The sequence below is a fragment of the Lepidochelys kempii genome, chromosome 1 (genome assembly GCF_965140285.1).
Source record: "Lepidochelys kempii isolate rLepKem1 chromosome 1, rLepKem1.hap1, whole genome shotgun sequence".
Classification (NCBI taxonomy): domain Eukaryota; kingdom Metazoa; phylum Chordata; order Testudines; family Cheloniidae; genus Lepidochelys; species Lepidochelys kempii.
This window is the reverse complement of record NC_136380.1, coordinates 198,439,714-198,457,064: the sequence shown is the minus strand read 5'-3', so window position 1 is coordinate 198,457,064 and position 17,351 is coordinate 198,439,714. Positions and strand designations below refer to the sequence as shown.

The 17,351-nt window shown below is 38.5% G+C and overlaps 1 protein-coding gene across 3 annotated transcripts in view; it reads left to right on the top strand.

Moving 5' to 3' along the window:
• Positions 1 to 17,351, top strand: part of TBC1D23 (TBC1 domain family member 23) — a 65,155-nt gene that overhangs the window by 1,308 nt on the left and 46,496 nt on the right. For 2 of the 3 annotated variants that reach the window (XM_073307586.2, XM_073307603.2), the window contains exons 2-3: positions 12,766 to 12,877; positions 13,149 to 13,254. In XM_073307586.2, the coding sequence (XP_073163687.2) occupies positions 12,766 to 12,877; positions 13,149 to 13,254 (218 nt within the window). Of the gene's footprint in view, positions 1 to 11,412; positions 11,476 to 12,765; positions 12,878 to 13,148; positions 13,255 to 17,351 lie in introns of all 3 variants that reach the window. The other variant, XM_073307592.2, reaches the window with a different exon arrangement.

Genomic DNA, 17,351 nt, shown 5'->3' with positions numbered 1-17,351 from the left:
AAGTAGGGTTGGGGTTCTGGAGGGGGTGTGGGAGGTGGTGCGGTGTGCAGGAAAGGGCTCAGGGCAAGGCATTGGGGTGCAGGAGGGGTGTGGGCTCAGGGCAGGGGGTTGGGGTGCAGCAGGGGGCTCAGGGCAGGGGGTTGGGGTGCAGGAGGGGTGTGGCAGGGGGTTGGGGTGTGGTGTGCAGGATGGATTTGGGATGTGGGCTCCGGCCCAGCGCCACTTACCTTGAGTGGCTCCGGGGTGGCAGCAGCACGCAGCAGGGTTAAAGCAGGCTACCTGCCTGCCCTGGCCCTGCACCAGTCCTGGAAGTGGCCAGCACCAGGACCCTGGGGCGGGGGGGGGGAGGGCTGAGCTAGGTGAATGGAAGCTCCGCCTCCCATGGGGATAGATTTACTACACTGACAGAAAAAACCCTGCCATTGCTGTAGGAAGTGTCTGTGCTACTGCAGCTGTGCCACTTGTGGTGTAGACATACGCTGACATCAGTTGCTATCTCTGTACTATGACCATAGGAGTCCTGCATGTATGGCTCTCAAGGGGTTAAATCATTCATCTAACTACTGAGTTTTGTTCACTGGCAATTGTAAACTGACGGCATTCTTCTGGTTACAGAAAAGTAAATAAAGTACAGTGTTCATTATTAAGATTTATGAAGCACATTGTACAGGTAAAGCGCTGTATGAATGCTAAGTGTTGTCAATTCTAAATAAAGATCTACTCATATAGATATATAATTATGCACTAGAGCAGTGGGTCTCAACCAGGGGTCTGAGGCCCCCTCCGGGGGGGGGCCGCGAGCAGGTTTCAGGGGGTCTGCCAACCAGGGCCGACATTAGACTTGCTGGGGCCCAGGCAGAAAGCCAAACCCCCACAGCTTGAGGCTGAAGCCACCTGCACTTGAAGGTCCATCAATGCCTTTTAGATGGACAGGGATGGTGTCCCCAGCCTCTGTTTGCCAGAAGCTGGGAATGGGTGACAGGAGATGGATCACTTGATGATGACCTGTTCTGTTCATTCCCTCTAGGGCATCTGGCATTGGCAACTGTCAGAAGACAGGATACTGGGCTAGATGGACCTTTGGTCTGACCCAGTATGGCCATTCTTATGAAGCCGAAGCCTAAGCTTCGCAGGGCCCCCTGTGGCGTGGGAACCTGGGCAATTGCCTTGCTTGCTACCCCCTAACACTGGCCCTGGCTTTTATATGCAGAAAAACAGTTGTGACACAGGTGGGCTGTGGTGTTTATAGCATGGGGAGGAGGGGCAGAAAGAAAAAGATTGAAAACCCCTGCACTAGAGCACCCACTTGTAAAACTGTTGGGTCTTGGAACAGTGAAGCATAATCTTTGAGATGAAATCTGAATCATGTTAAAGAATCTTTGGAAAAAATACTCCAGTCCTACCACTTCCAATAATAACTGCTGAGAGTACATGCAACCTTGAAGATCTCAAAACATTGCTAAAACGCTTTTTAAAAAACTAAACAGCGAGTTCTCCATGAGCAATGCTGGTTCCATACAGATTCACTACAAAAATATGAAGATGTTTACCAGGTGTGGCCTATGTTTATACCATGCTGAATAGTAACGTTTAGTTGTAATTGGAATAAAACTAAACAGGGATGGTGGTATTTGGATGGGAGAGCTTCCCATTGAAAACTTTGGCGTTGTGGGGATGATGCAGTAGGTAAGATTTTTCTTTCAGAATCAAAAACTACATTATGATGTCAAGTGACACTGCTAGCAACACGGTGAATCTTTTGGGTGAGATGTAAAACTGATATCCTGATGGTTTGACTTCAGATGTCATTTATTGGTTTTTTCTTTCAAGAATTAATGGTCTGGCCCAAATTTCAATCTATATAATTACCCTTTTGCCTGTCCCCACTAAATTCCATCTGCTTTTTTATTGCGTTTCTTGTGCTTTGTATATAATGTTTCAGTGTGCTGTTAAGTACCTGCTTTACTCAAGGGGAAGTTGTAATTTAAGGGGTGAATGAAGTGTTCTCTCAGAATAGTATGCAAAGAAATTTGGGATATTTCTTGATGTAAAAGAAATGTCAGTTTGTCTCTCCAGTTCCAGAGACGTTTAAGGACAAAATACTTGATTTCTACAAATACAGAGAAATTTAGTGAAACCAAGTCCCTTGGATCCAAGCACAAGGAAAATTACACTTTTGTCAGAGGAGAACATAGTAGAAAAAGTAATTTAAACCTATTTACTAACGAAATTCTTTAGGAAACCTACAGTCTTCTGTGTTGTAATAGTCAGTTTATTTTTCTCTTAATGGTTAATTGTAAATACCTGTTGGAATCCACAGTTCTTCCTTTATTTCTTGAAGAACAGATTTATGAAAATTTGAGGCATGTTGGGGAAGAGAACTCTATTTTAGCTCATATATCGAGGAAAGCAATAAAATTGTTTTCTGACTTTAAAAGAAACAAATTGTAAATTTTAGGGTGATGATTAGGGTGTATAGTCAACAGGGAGTAACCAGAAGTTTTTGATTTGATATGGGGATATACTTTGATATACAATGTGCTACATTACTGTGATCTGCTTCATGGTAGTTTTATTTGTTTTGACTTTTTTTTTAGTAGGAAGTATTTAATACATGGTTGCAAAATAAGTCATATTCGCCAATTTGCCACTTTTGGGTAAATGTGTGAGAATTCAGCAATATTATTACTTTTGTTTGAGGCTAGAATAGTTATCGACATCTAACTCTAAATGCATTGTGAAACAGACAATGGGTGAAAACACTTAAATGAAACAAATAATTTGTGTTCCTTTTTTAGCATATTTTTGGTATGTCCCTACTTGTGCATAAACACATTTTCTCATTGAAATTAAGTGTAATTTAAATTATAAAGTTTGCAACATCAGTTGAGCAGGAGATAAAATACATCCTGTTTTCTTTCCCTTACATCAGGATTACATTTAAAAGTATAGTGAAATCATGCAAACGTGGTTATGAACCTACAACAGTTGAGAGAATCTACTGGCAGGTGCTTAATATATTTAGCCTCTTATTTAGTTTTCAGGCCTCACACAAGTGGATGCAACAGCATATTTTTTAAACAACATCAGCAGTTCAATAGTCTCAAGACCTACTTTAACTGGAAAACTGAAAGGTGCTTCATTGTGGATGTAATCACTATTTATGCCTCCAAATTTCACTGTTGGGTTCCTGAACCATAATTAAACTGTTTGAGACAGAATAATGTGACATAAACTATTTACCAGTGTAATACTATTTTTCGATGCTCATGACACTACTTCCTAAATCTGAGAAACCTTAAGGTTAAATGTGATACTGTAACACATTTAGGGGGAAAATGCCCTTTTTTGAGTTATTCAAAATGGTGCCGCATTTGGGGCATATTTCACTGCACCTCTTTTTTTAAAAGTTGAAGACCTTCTTTTTTTATTTACATCAATACAAAATAGCTGTTGCTGGAGCTTTTCCATTCCAGTGAGAGGATCATTAACTAAAAATAGGAACCAGAGCGTAACGGAGGTTGCAGAACGTTTGGCGTGTGGGGAGAGATATTTCTGGAGGGTAGAAAAATATATGTAGATTGAAGTTTTTATAGTGGAAAGCTTTTCTTTAAAAAAGATTTGCAAGATACAATACTACAAACCTATGGCTTCTGACCATTTGTTCTACTGTTGGTCACTCAGCCAGCAGGCTTGTTTTGTTTTTTTTTATTTACTGTATGTTAATTTATGATGTGTATTTTATAAAACATTTCTATAACTGATGCAAAACATGACCTTAAGTGTGTACTCTTTTCAGCCAATTGATATAGTTAGAGGTAGTTTCTGTGAGAAACATTTCATAAATTCAGTGTTGCTGGTTTAACTTTTCCTCAATCTGAAGTAGTGGGATAAGACTGTAATAAAAGAGTTAGAAACGCACAAGGTGGTTATCTGGTTCTGTGCATGTCTTCACAGGACTACACAAAAGAACTTATTTGGTGAAAGTAAATTTGAACTGTATCTGTTCTCTGTTCCGAGTGAGAAAGTACTGTTTTCCTAATAGATCTCTGCTAGCAGCCCTGCTTATGCTAGCATGGATCTCCACACACATTCCCCATATCTCCTGTGACAACAGCAATGCCATAAATGCTCCTGCTTTCTCCTTTTTCTGCCCATGTTCCTGATAATCCCAAGATGTAAGGCATTTGAAGGGGCAGGCTCCAATGTCATGATGCCAGCAGATGAAACATTGGTAGGGATTCAAACTTTAGGTCCTGTTCGGACTTGTTACATTTCTCAACTTATTGGGGTTTTTTTAATTATTTGCTTTAAGGTTAAATTTAAAGTGACCAATAAGGCAGTGGGAGGTAGGTGTGTGCATGGATGGGATGGGAGTGAGACAGGCTGTACTGATGGCAGCCTGGTTTCTGTTCTAGGAGGTACAGGGAGCGTGTATGTAGATCCATACCTACTAAATACATGCTTACAGTACTGCTTGCTACCATGAAGATGGGCTGTATATTAAGGCAAATAATGAGTGGTTATTATACTAGGCTGTCGTCTAAGGAAGGCAGATACAAGTAATGAGAGCATCTTTTCAAGTATAGTAGCATAAACAGATCTATGAACAGCATATGGCTAAGCAGTGTAGTAATCTGGGTGGAGATAATTGTTTTTAAGGTTCATACAGACTAATGAATGAGTGTGATGGTTTACCCGAAGGGTATGTATTACTGATTAGCTTTTTTCATCTATTCTTGTTTATAGTCAATGTCAGGTTAGCCCGTGTATGCCATGCGGATTTAAACTAAATAGGGGAGAAAAGCAACATTGTAATTTCTTATAGCAAGATATCTAGGTGTCTTTCTCAGAACAAAAAATTTAAGGGGTACATTTTCAAAGCATTATCCCAGTGATGGCCTTTGATCTATGCTAGCTATGCAGCTGCATAAAAGAGTCTCTGTACTGCCAAATAGGTGAAAGTAATAGTTCATCAGTAGTTTTTCTGCTTCCTCTCTGTTCAGCCTCTCCTCTGTCTGTCTGTGATCTGGTTCCAGAAATATTTTTCTGCTGATTCTCTTCCCTGCTTGTTTACCTCACAACAGCTTCTGATCTGATTTGGCAGCCTTGTCACGTGTATGCCATGGTTATGGAGCTTCTTCACAGGCATAGAAGGAGCTGACTGCAAACCTATACAGAAATATTAGGTCTGGTTTTACCATGCAGGTCCTATCAACATTATTTGAAAGTGCTCATCTTAACTCTATGCATCCCCATTGAAATTGAAGGGTTAAGAATGAAATATCTTAATTTGGCTTTTACATTTTAATTTTGGTCTAATTTGGTGGCTGTCTTCTTAATAAATAAAAGCTTTCCAGAAACTCAACACACTCAGTAATTTGTGAACTTCCATAAAGACTAATAGGAGTTGGGATCATAGGTAGTTAGAGATGGAAAATGCATACTAGATGCTTGAATTTCACCCACTACGAGGGTGAATATAGTCCCAGATGCATTCACTTGGAGACCATATTGATGTTATGCTTGATCTTGTCTAAAAGGCCAAGAAAAAGCGCTCGTGCGCGCTCTCCTTCCCTCTGCATGTGTGTGCGTGTGTGTGTATTAATCATTTGTATTGCGAGGAGCATGTGGATTCCTTTTGTTTAGACTTTTAGCTTTGTTTCATTTATGATGACCAAAAAAACCCACCTGGTTTATCAGAAGTAGTGTGCTGTTTGGTCAAAGTTTCCTGAATGGTTTATATTCAGCATTACAAACTAATTCAGTAAACCATGTGATTACTAGATATTTTCAATGTATTGTTATAATATTTACAAACTTAGACATGCAAAATTTATTTGCATAACTGATTTGCTAAGAAAATAATTTTCAACCATAGATGTGATGAAATGTCACTACAGCGAAACCTGCCTTAAGTAACCAATCAGCCACCCATGGCACTTGCTTAAATAGATCCTTAGTAAAAGTGAGTGTTTATGAATGTTGAATTCAGATTGCACTAGAAATGTTGAAGTTTCAGACTAGTTTCTGGTGGTTTTTAGAGGTTAAAGGTAAAATCTCAGCTTCCTTTGTTTATTCTAATTGGAAAAGTTCTGGAAAAGAAATTGTACTGCAAAGTGATGACTTATTTTCTGTGAAAAGCAGCATTCTATAATTGTGCTTCCCAAATCCATCCAAGGTAGTACCGGTGGGTAGGTAAGTTCTGCTTATGTAATTATTCATTTAGTAATATTTATTGGTGGTCATTACCAAGCACCTGGGTGCCTTACATCCCTAAAATAAACATTTCATAAAAAATACAAGTCTTTAAACATAAAAGGCCCAACAGGGGACTGACTTCTCTTCATCCCAACCTCCTCCCCAAGTTTTAAAAGCCTTGGTCGAGCAAGTCTTGCTGTATATCCTGAAGTTTGATGAACTTGGGTTCTAACTGACTGATGGAGTGGGAGGAGGAATTGTATTTCAGAGGCAAGGGCCCTCTACTGAGAGAGACCTGCTGCTAGCTGTAAAGAGGCTAATTCCAAGCATTAACAATGGTATGCCTTGTGCAAGAGAATTGATTTGTCAGATAAATGGTCCAGGCACCAATCAGGACTTTATAGACTGTAACTAAAACTTTGAATTGTACCCAGATAAAAGCGGAGAAGCCAACACTGAACGTAAACCAAAGCTATTAAGGGCTCTTAGCAGCTTGCCCTATTCGAGAGATGAGATGCTACATTCTTCCCAAAGGAGGTATAATAAATGTAGTCAGTAATGGATTGACTTTTGTGCAGGCCTTCACCAGTCATATGAAGGACAGGGGCCCAGTTCATTTTCAGTTTTCTCTTGTTTCTTGCTGTAATATTACTTTCATAAGTAACGTTAAAATCAGTCTGAATCTGATTGTTTTGTTTTTTTATTTGGAGGAAAATCAAACTCCTATTAGCAATTGAGACTCTGCTCTCTTACAGAGCCCTGGTAAACTCAATCGATTACATCACCCACCATTCTGAACAGTCTTTTTAGGTGTGATAGAGGAAAAGAATGTCTGACTGTCATAGCCACAGCAGAGTAATGGAAATGACTTCTGTGTTGCAATCCATGTCATCTCAGGGTTCCTTCCCCACTCTGAACTCTGGGGTACAGATGTGGGGACCTGCATGAAAGACCCCCTAAGCTTATTCTTACCAGCTTAGGTTAAAACTTCCCAAAGGCACAGATTCCTTTCTTGCCTTGGGATCACTGCCACCACCAAGTGATTGATTTAACAAACGATCAGGGAAAGGACCACTTGGAGTCCTATTCTCCCTAAATATTCCCCCAAGCCTACACCCCCTTTCCTGGGGAAGGCTTGAGCGTATATCCTCACCAGTTGGTTACAAAGGGACTACAGACCCAAACCCCTGGGTCTTAGAACAATGGAAAAATCGGTCAGGTTCTTAAAAAGAAGGTTTTTATTTAAAGGAAAGGTAAAATAATCACCTCTGTAAAATCGGGATGGTAAATACTTTACAGGGTATTCAGATTCAAAACACAGGATTCCCCTCTGGGCAAAACCTTAAAGTTACAGAAAACAGGAATAAACCTCCCTCTTAGCATGGGGAAAATTCACAAGCAAAACAAAAGATAAACTAATCCGCCTTGCCTGGCTTACCTATACTGGTTGCAATATTGGAGACTTGTATTAGGATGGGTTGGAAAAGATGGATTTCTGTCTGGCCCCTCTCAGTCCCAAGAGAGAACCCCCTCACAAAACAAAACCTCTTTCTCTCCCCCCCCCCCCCAACAGATTTGAAAGTATCTTTCAATACCATCTAATGTAAGGTGATAGCATGATTTGTCACTACAGAAGTGTTATCAGTTTAGTGATCTTCAGGGTCAGGCAGTAGACTAGTGCCATCCCCTGTTTTGTGCTCTACGGGGAACAAAGTACTGATGATAGAATTTCTAGGGAATGACTGACTGTTTTAAGATGGTATTCTGCTGTTGGGTATTTTTCCCCCTGTGTGATTGTTTCCATTTACATTATGGCAAAAGCCAATTTTGATATAAGTACAAATACACACTCTTTAATCTGTAAATATCAGCTATTGATAGCTGCAGAATTAAAACTAGTGGGTCCATTAGAAATTCTCTTCCAGGTGTGTTTGTAATTAGGCTGCTTAATTCTTTCCAGAAGAGTCCTGCACTTAGGACTGAAGAATCACATGCATTGCTACAGACTAGGGACCGAATGGCTCGGCAGCAGTTCTGCAGAAAAGGACCTTGGGGTTACAGTGGACGAGAAGCTGGATATGAGTCAACAGTGTGCCCTCGTTGCCAAGAAGGCTAACGGCATTTTGGGCTGTATAAGTAGGGGCATTGCCAGCAGATCGAGGGACGTGATCGTTCCCCTCTATTTGACATTGGTGAGGCCTCATCTGGAGTACTGTGTCCAGTTTTGGGCCCCACACTACAAGAAGGATGTGGAAAAATTGGAAGGCATCCAGCAGAGGGTAACAAAAATGATTAGGGGACTAGAACACATGAGTTATGAGGAGAGACTGAGGGAACTGGGGATGTTTAGTCTGCAGAAGAGAAGAATGAGGGGGGATTTGATAGTTGCTTTCAACTACCCGAAAAGGGGTTCCAGTGCAAATGGTTCTAGACTGTTCTCAGTGATAGCAGATGACAGAACAAGGAGTAATGGTCTCAAGTTGCAGTGGGGAAGGTTTAGGTTGGATATTAGGGAAAACATTTTCACTAGGAGAGTGGCAAAGTACTGGAATGCGTTACCTAGGGAGGTGGTTGAATCTCCTTCCTTTGAAGTTTTTAAGGTCAGGCTTGACAAAGCTCTGGCTGGGATGATTTAATTGGGGATTGGTCCTGCTTTGAGCAGGGGGTTGGACTACATGACCTCCTGAGGTCCCTTCCAGCCCTGATATTCTATGATTCTATTAAAAGAAAAGGAGTACTTGTGGCACCTTAGAGACTAACCAATTTATTTGAGCATGAGCTTTCGTGAGCTACAGCTCACTTCATCAGATGCATACTGTTGAAACTGCAGAAGACATTATATACACAGAGACCATGAAACAATACCTCCTCCCACCCCACTCTCCTGCTGGTGAGTGAGTTTGTGTGTGTATGGGGGTGGGGGGGGTGAGAGAACCTGGATTTGTGCTGGAAATGGCCCAACTTGATGATCACTTTAGATAAGCTATTACCAGCAGGAGAGTGGGGTGGGAGGAGGTATTGTTTCATGGTCTCTGTGTGTATATAATGTCTTGTGCAGTTTCCACAGTATGCATCCGATGAAGTGAGCTGTAGCTCACGAAAGCTCATGCTCAAATAAATTGGTTAGTCTCTAAGGTGCCACAAGTACTCCTTTTCTTTTTGTGAATACAGACTAACACGGCTGTTACTCTGAAACCTATGATTCTATTTGTTCCGTAGGTGTGTTTGTCTTTAATTTAATTACATTCTCTCCAATACATGTTGAAATGTGGTTTATATATTACAGCCTGAGGCTCTAGCTACACTATGACTTTTAACCAGTTAATTATGTAGCTGGTGGTAACAGTTTTGTTTCCACACACATGGTTAAAACTTGGATAGTAAACTGTAGCAGCTAACCATATTTTACCTGTGCTATAGGCCTAATCTGGCACTTGATTGTGTCTCTCTAATCAGTTTGACATACTGAGTTCAGAGTTTTACAATACTGATGGGACCTCCTAACAGTGCCTGCTTAACAGGATTGGCAGTTTCTCCTTCATCTCACTTCTCTGTGCACCTGGATATCCCAGAGTGCATTGCCTACATGCTGCTGGTTCTGCTCTGTGTGTATGTTCTTCAGATGCTTTATCTTCTATGGAAGAATGGGTTCATGGCCCACATTTTCCAGAATGCACTGGTACAAATATAGTCAGACAATTTAGAGGTGTATGAACAAACAGGGTTGCATAGTTTTGCACAACTGTGTCAGTATGTGGACACCACTCAACCATGTTTGTCCTATGTGTTAAGGAATGCTAATTTATTTTGCCTTGCTGGGTTATATGCCTAAATTGCAAGCATTAGAACCGTGGAGCATATTGTGCTGATAATGTTCACTGGGTAGTGCTGTGCTGTGTGCAATGTCTGGTGTTTGTCAAATGGAGTTTGATCCTGTGGTTGCCACCTGTCAAACTGGACTTCTGAACAGAACATTAATTTCAGCTAGGTACAGGTTACATTATTGTGCTAATGAAAGATTGCACAAAAGGAAGCATATGAAAAAGAAATCAAGTGGCTAGTGTGGCCATTTTATAAATACATCAGAACCACAAAACACAGCCATCACTAAATTTTTAGGTGTGTTTTTATTTTAATCTCTAATTCTATATGGATCAGGCTTTCTGAAGTCTTAAGACACAGAAAAGATTTGCTCAAATGAATTCAGGTTTGCAAATATTTTGTTGGTTTTATTTTCCCATTTGATTCGTATTCATCAATGAGGATCTCTTCTATTTGGGAGATTATTCAAGTGAGCAGCTTGGCTTCCTCATGTCTCTCTCAGATGGGAATAAAAAGTGATAACTGAATTGCTCTAATGAATGATGTTATGAGCTATTTATTAAGGGCATAAGTAGGAAGCATTATACTACTATAGACAAAACATTAAGCTTTGCAGCTACTGCTGGTTCTTTAGACTCCCCAGTTTAGAATTATAACCCTCTTGACATAACCATACCACTAAGACGGTAATTTATTGCACAGCTGTGAAGACAACTTTGCTGTCTCTCATCTAAAATCAGCAACTCCTCTAACATGAGTATGCATAATAGCTTTGGGAAGGTGTGTAGGGGTGTTCCTCTCCAACAGACATGTACCTGTCATCTATTTCAGGGGTGCTGGGGAGCTGCTTATTAAACTCTAATAAATTTTAACTACAGAGTAACATGTAAGGGCAGATATCTTTCCTGACTAAAGCCTTAGACTGTAAACTCCTTTGTACGTGTACAATGCCTAGAACAATGAGGTCCTGATCTGAGTTGGGGCTTCTAAGCACTTCCGCTGTACAAATAATAGATTAATTTAAAAAAAAAACAACCTAGAAAAGTGAACCTCTTCTTACGAAGTCTTGCTACATTTTCATCCAAACTGGGTATGAATATGTTGGCTTTCATACAATATAATTGACATATAAAATCTGATTTTAAAGCACTTATGCTTATAAGCCTATTGGAAAAAGATACAAACAATTGTGCAGGTACTTAACTTTAACATCTAACATCCTGTGTAGTTTTGAAATATGTAGATTAATCTTTAGAAAATCAGATTTTTGTGTGTCTTTTAAGAGACTAGAGTTGATATGTCTTGATCAAGGAACTCCATTGGGAGTGGGTAGTTAAACATTAAAATTAGCATACTAAACTAGCATCTGACTTGCTGTATCTATTACAGGAATATGAACTGTAGCTACCGAAGACCATGGGCAAATACATACCATAAGAAAAGTGCCTAAATGTGAGGAATTTTACTGGGTCTGCTATAGAATGTTAGAATTTAATATCAGCCAGTACCACAATTCTTCCTTATGAAACATACCTTTTTAAAGGACAATGAAGTTCACTAAGTAGATTGTGATGTGGCAACACTAGTTACTAACAGAGCGCTTGAACTGATAAGCCTTTAGTACCCACATGTGCAAGTATATACATCTCTGTATTTTGGAGTAGAATCATTCTGTACTTAATATATGTCAAGTGTGTCACGCTCTTCTCACTCTGTAGACAAACTGTTTTAACTGTCACTTCTGATATCCCGTTGCACCTGCCATTTTGCCATAATTGTAACTTCACATGAAATTGTAAGAGGTAGCTGAACAGGTGCATTCAGTCTGCAAGTGTGTGAAATGTTCAACTGCAGCCAGCAAGAAGATATTATCTGTTAAAAATACATACGTAGTTTTCACTTTCTGAATAATCACCTGTTTTGTCTACATTTAAACATTTTTGGTGAGACATTAAAAAAAAATCTTACAACTGGGACATCTTGAGTATTCTGTTATATGCTAACTTGTTATATTGCAGTATTAGTGTTAAAAGCTTTTTGATATCTTTTAAATCCATTGATTTGTTGGGTTTTTTTGTTTTCTTTTATGTTTGCCACACTAATTATGCCAGATAAAACTGAAGACTAGGTTAATTAATTGGCTAGCATCCCATGACATGAATGCATCTGAAAAAGGAAATATAGAGTTGAGTTAACTATTGATAAACCTCTAGAAAATATTTTTCCAGTATCTAGGTCATCTAATGATTTTATTTAATGAGACATTGCCACCTAATTTAGGTCCCGAATTTGCATTTGAGTGTGTCGTGTGTGGGTGAAAAAATGCTTCCTTAGAATCTCTAACATATCAATGAAAATAGTGCAGCTCCTTAGGTTTAAACAATCTTCTGCAATGTTAGACCAATTTTGTAGCAATGTGCCACTTCATGAGAATCAGAAAATGAAATAATTCATTTTCATTATTTAAACTGAGTGGAATTAGAAGTCAAGCAGACCACACACATTGTGAAAAATAAATTAGGTTTTACAGTATTTGGTTTCAATAATCGAAGTTTTTATAAATAACAGGTCAGGAAACGTATTTTTAAATATATATATATTTTTTTAGGTTGATAGCATCCTCCAGCTTGGAGGGATCTTTAGCAGATACCACATGTGTATACATACAGGATGATACTGAATAATCAAAACATATTTTCCTGTTTAAAGTAATTTTAAATGTATTACAAAAATTTTCTGTAGGGAAAAAGACCTTGAAGAAGCTCTAGAAGAAGGAGGTTGTGACCTTGAAACAGTAAGAAACATAATTCAAGGGAGACCACTGCCTGCTGATTTGAGAGCCAAAGTCTGGAAGGTAACTATGACTTTAAATAAAGAGGATAATGCTTGCAGATATATTTTTATTTGAAGCTGATGGCTTCAGTATCATGAATAATTATAAAAGGATTACCCCCCACCCCCATTCGTGTGTGCATGTGTGCCATGCAGAATTCTGAAGTGTGTTTAATTCAGTTTTGAAATGTTTATTCTCCTTTGAGCTTAAATCTGTAGAGTTCATTGAGTGCAGTAACTAAATCGCTGCATAGGTACAGCCAGTAATGCTTTGAAGAACTGTTTGTTTTCAGATTGCACTGAATGTTGTAAGAAAAGGGGACAGTCTGGCATCCTGGGATGGTTGTTTAGATCTACCGGAACAGAGCATAATTCACAAGGATTGCCAAGAGCTAATTGGTAAGTTTGATTACATTTCTGTAATGCCTGCTCTCTTAGAGTCATGTTGTTTAACATAATTATCTTCACTAGTATTTAAACTGTGAATGGGATTTTGGGTGGTGAAGGTAAAAGCTAACTGAATATCTTCGATGTGCAAGCAAAACTTTATCTTTGAATGGAAGACATGCAGGAAGTGCAAAGTATTATCTGTTATGTGAGAAACTGCATAATCCAAATACAATCCAATGGAAAAAGGGCTGTGATTGAGACTGTGTTGAAAAATGTAAATTACCACTTTCAAAAAAGTTGGTCTGTTGCATTTGATGTGTTTTATATAATGTCCTTCAGGTTTTGAACTTTGGGATGAGTTGCCATCTTATGCCAAAGAGCAACACAGTGCCTCCTAACACCATAATAAACACTGATTCAGTGCTGACTCTCAGGTTCACTTAATCACCAATACCACTTCCTACAACTTTTGAGGGAGGAACAGTCCCCCATCGGTTTAACTCATTCTGTCCCCATTGGATATTAAGATGGGGGTACCAGCTACAGCAGTGTGTAATACTTCTGTAACACAGTTGCACATATTTTTAGCTATATTTTTAAATGCAATCTAAAACAAGGAACTCATTTTTTTTTAACTTAGAGCCGGGTTACTTCCAGTGACTTCATATAGGAGAGTGAAATAAACTTAAATGGACATTGTCAATTTAAATTACTCTTTTTGTCTAGAACTTTTTGTCAGCTGTAGTTAGAAGGGACCCCTAAGTTTACTAGAACTGAAAGATGAGAGAGGGAATTCCTTTCCTTTTTCAGTCCCCCACTCCCTTTGTGCCAGTCAGTTTCCCCTTTTTGTTTAGGTATTTCACACAGCAACACAAGAAGAAGTGATAAATAACATAGGAAAATGCCATTTTAAAACTACAATATTTGTCAGGAAGATTAAGTGGCAAGTGTTTTATCTGAAAATACTCCTAACTCATTTTTATGCAATAGTGACTGACTTTTAAGTTGATGACATCTCTTTAGTAACTTAGGCAATCCCTACCCTTGCATTTGAATTCTTCCAGTTCCTGTTTTTGTTTTACTTTGTTTACTTTCAAGCTAGGCTGCAAAGCCAGTCTTCAGCTCTTTAAGAGGTTAGATCTGAGTGGATTAGATGAAGGAAATGTCAGAGTGTTGTGTGGTTTGGGGGTGATCTATAGTTTTTGATGCTGGTCCCGTTATATGACTTAAGGTTTTATGTATGTAAGCAGAGCAATGGATGAGCAGGTTTCTTTATAAAATATATATATCCTAAACTTCAGCCAGTGACTAGTTATCATTACATGTCCCCCTGTGTATTTGCTACTAGATATGTCATAGCCAGGAGCTCTACATTTCTTTACAGAATTCAGAATTGGATGCAGAACTGCTTTGGAAACTGGTGGCCATTATTTCATTGTTTCTCTTCCTCTCGTTTCACTTTTCTCCCTATCCACCATTACAGAACCTTAAAAAAACTAAACAAACTGCTGCAAATGCACTTGCCCTAGTTCTAGAAATTGTCATTGAAGGGCTTCCAGAAGTCCTTAGCATAATGTACCAATAATCCAATAATAATTTTTAAACTGTTTTTGCATTTGTATAGTAGCTATTGAGAAGAAAAAGCTGTTTCCTATGTGAATTCCTCTTCCCTGTTTCACTTCTGAAAAAAATCACTTAAGTAAATAGAAAAAAAAATCTAAAACGCCACTATTAATGTTGTTAGGTTACTTAGCTTTTTCAGGAGTACAGCAAAATGGCACAATCAATTTTAATGTTGTATGGAACTATGGCACATTACATCTGTAAAGTCACTATTCCTTGTGGTTTTTTTCCCTGTTTTTCTCATCAGGCCAAAAGAAAACTTTCATATAACTAGTTTTGTGACCATACCAAAGTAATTAATCTAATCAATATAACATGGTGTTAAGGTTATATCTAAGACTTGCATTTAAAACAGGATTAAAATCCTCTATTTCACATTTTAGTGAGGGTATTGAGTCTGCAAATTTATAACTCTTCAGATGACACTTGCATTTTCTTTTATATATTATAAAAAAAAATATTTACCAACTTTTGTGAAGGCAACCTTTTTAAATGCGTCCTTTGTAGATAATTTTTACCATCAGTTATGGGTTGTGGGGTCCCTGTAGCAAAATAACTAGTCACCACAAACTTCATGTGGACACACTTATTATTATAACATGTTAAATTAAAAGCAGCCTATACTTAATTAAACACAGACAGTCATTCCCCTTTTTTTGTTGTTACCCAATTCAGCTGCATAAAGAGAAATGACCGGGGGAGGGAGGAGAGGAAGGGTATGTGTGAAAAATCTTTTTAAAGTAAAAATCCAATTTTTATTTAAATTGGATTTTTATTCACATTTTTTCTTTTATAAAATAAGCTTGTTCAAAATTAAACTTTTATTTGTGACAACCTATGTTAAGATCTAAACTTACTATAATCAAGTAAAATAAAATGAAAAATATACTGAATCAATGAGCTCTCCTTATAAATTGTAAATATTGAGTTAAAGGCTGCTTTTATACATAGAGAGAATAAATGTAAAAACATTTAATTTAGAGGTCAAGCTTTATAAATAGGTCGTGATGTCAAGTTCTTCATTAAGTATCATTTTCAGTCTTCACAGTGGAGTGAATGCTGGTATTTTTTCCAAATGTCAATACTTTCAGTCTCTGCAGGACAGCTTTGCATCTCTTTGTTATGTATGCAACTCACTTCTGGTAATGTTCAATAAAAATTATTTTAAAATGCTAGTTTTTCACATTTTTAATTGAATTTGAATTTCCGTTCAAATATAGCTTGACACAAAGCGTGAATAAAAAGTTAATTACCTTGTAAATAAGAAATACACTTTCTAACAATGAAAACATAGAAATCTGAATAAATATGCTAAGCTACATATTTGCTGAAATAAATGGGTATAGTTATATACCCCCTGGTTAGCAAAAATTACCACATCTAGTTTAAAAGCTTTATTTAGTTGTAAATAATCAAATCAACATGTTTTAATGGTTATACCAACTAGCAAGAATGAACCTGTCTTTAGGAAAATACCTAAAAAGTATAATTGGAAAACATGATTAAAATTGATGATTTAAATCAGTAAGTGAAAATCAAGGATTTTGAGTCGTGATTAAAAGTAATATTTTTAAATTAATCTACCCTGGATAGAACAGTCAGTCTGCCAGTTACATCCCTTTTCCAGGGCTGTCGGCTTGCCTACCTGATTTAACAGCTGTGCTTTTTGTGTACACCACCATCACCTTGGACTCTGGGAAGGTAGTAACACAGGCAAGTCAAATGGCTTCCAGCCTGTATGCTTTCTTGTTCCTCAACCATGGTCTGTATCCATCCCAAGCTCTGCTACCTAACCTGGCATTTGCATTTGCGGGCTGGCTATTCTGAATGCAAACTGGTTAAACAGACAGCTAGCTCACTCATTAACCTATGTTCTTTATCCCACTCCTGTTATTACCCCCCCCCCCTTTTCCATACTGCTTGTGACCAGTAAGGTTTGTCAGTGAGTCCTGCTCTGACTAACCTCCTAAGGATTGTCAGAGTGGGTCTCCTCTTGTAGTTCACCAGGCAGGCTTTTCAACTACAGAATGTGCTGCAGTGTGGAGATGCAAACTGTGCTTGTCAGCCTGATCAGTCTGCAAGTCTTTTCCCTCTGTCTGCCACCTCCCCTCATTTCCCAATCCCTGGTAGCCAGAGGGGGCGTGGTGGAGAAAGGTAGGAGGGGAGACTTGCAACTTTATTAGGCTAACGAGCACAGCCTACACCTCTACAACAGAGGAGATATGTAGTTTGAGTATGACAACTCTCTAATTTTGCCATCAGAAGACCTGCTCTGATATTTTAATCTGTCTGAGATCAGAATTCAAGTTTTGTATGTAAGTGGGTTTTTGAGGAATTGGAGATATGCATTATTGATTAGTCTGTTGAATTAAAAGTCCCTTTTGACTTGTGGAGCCGGAGAGACTGTTATGTGCTGAGTGCTCCAAATTGGAATAAAAGAGGGGCATTTAGCACATTTTAAATCTACCTCTTTGTTTCATGTA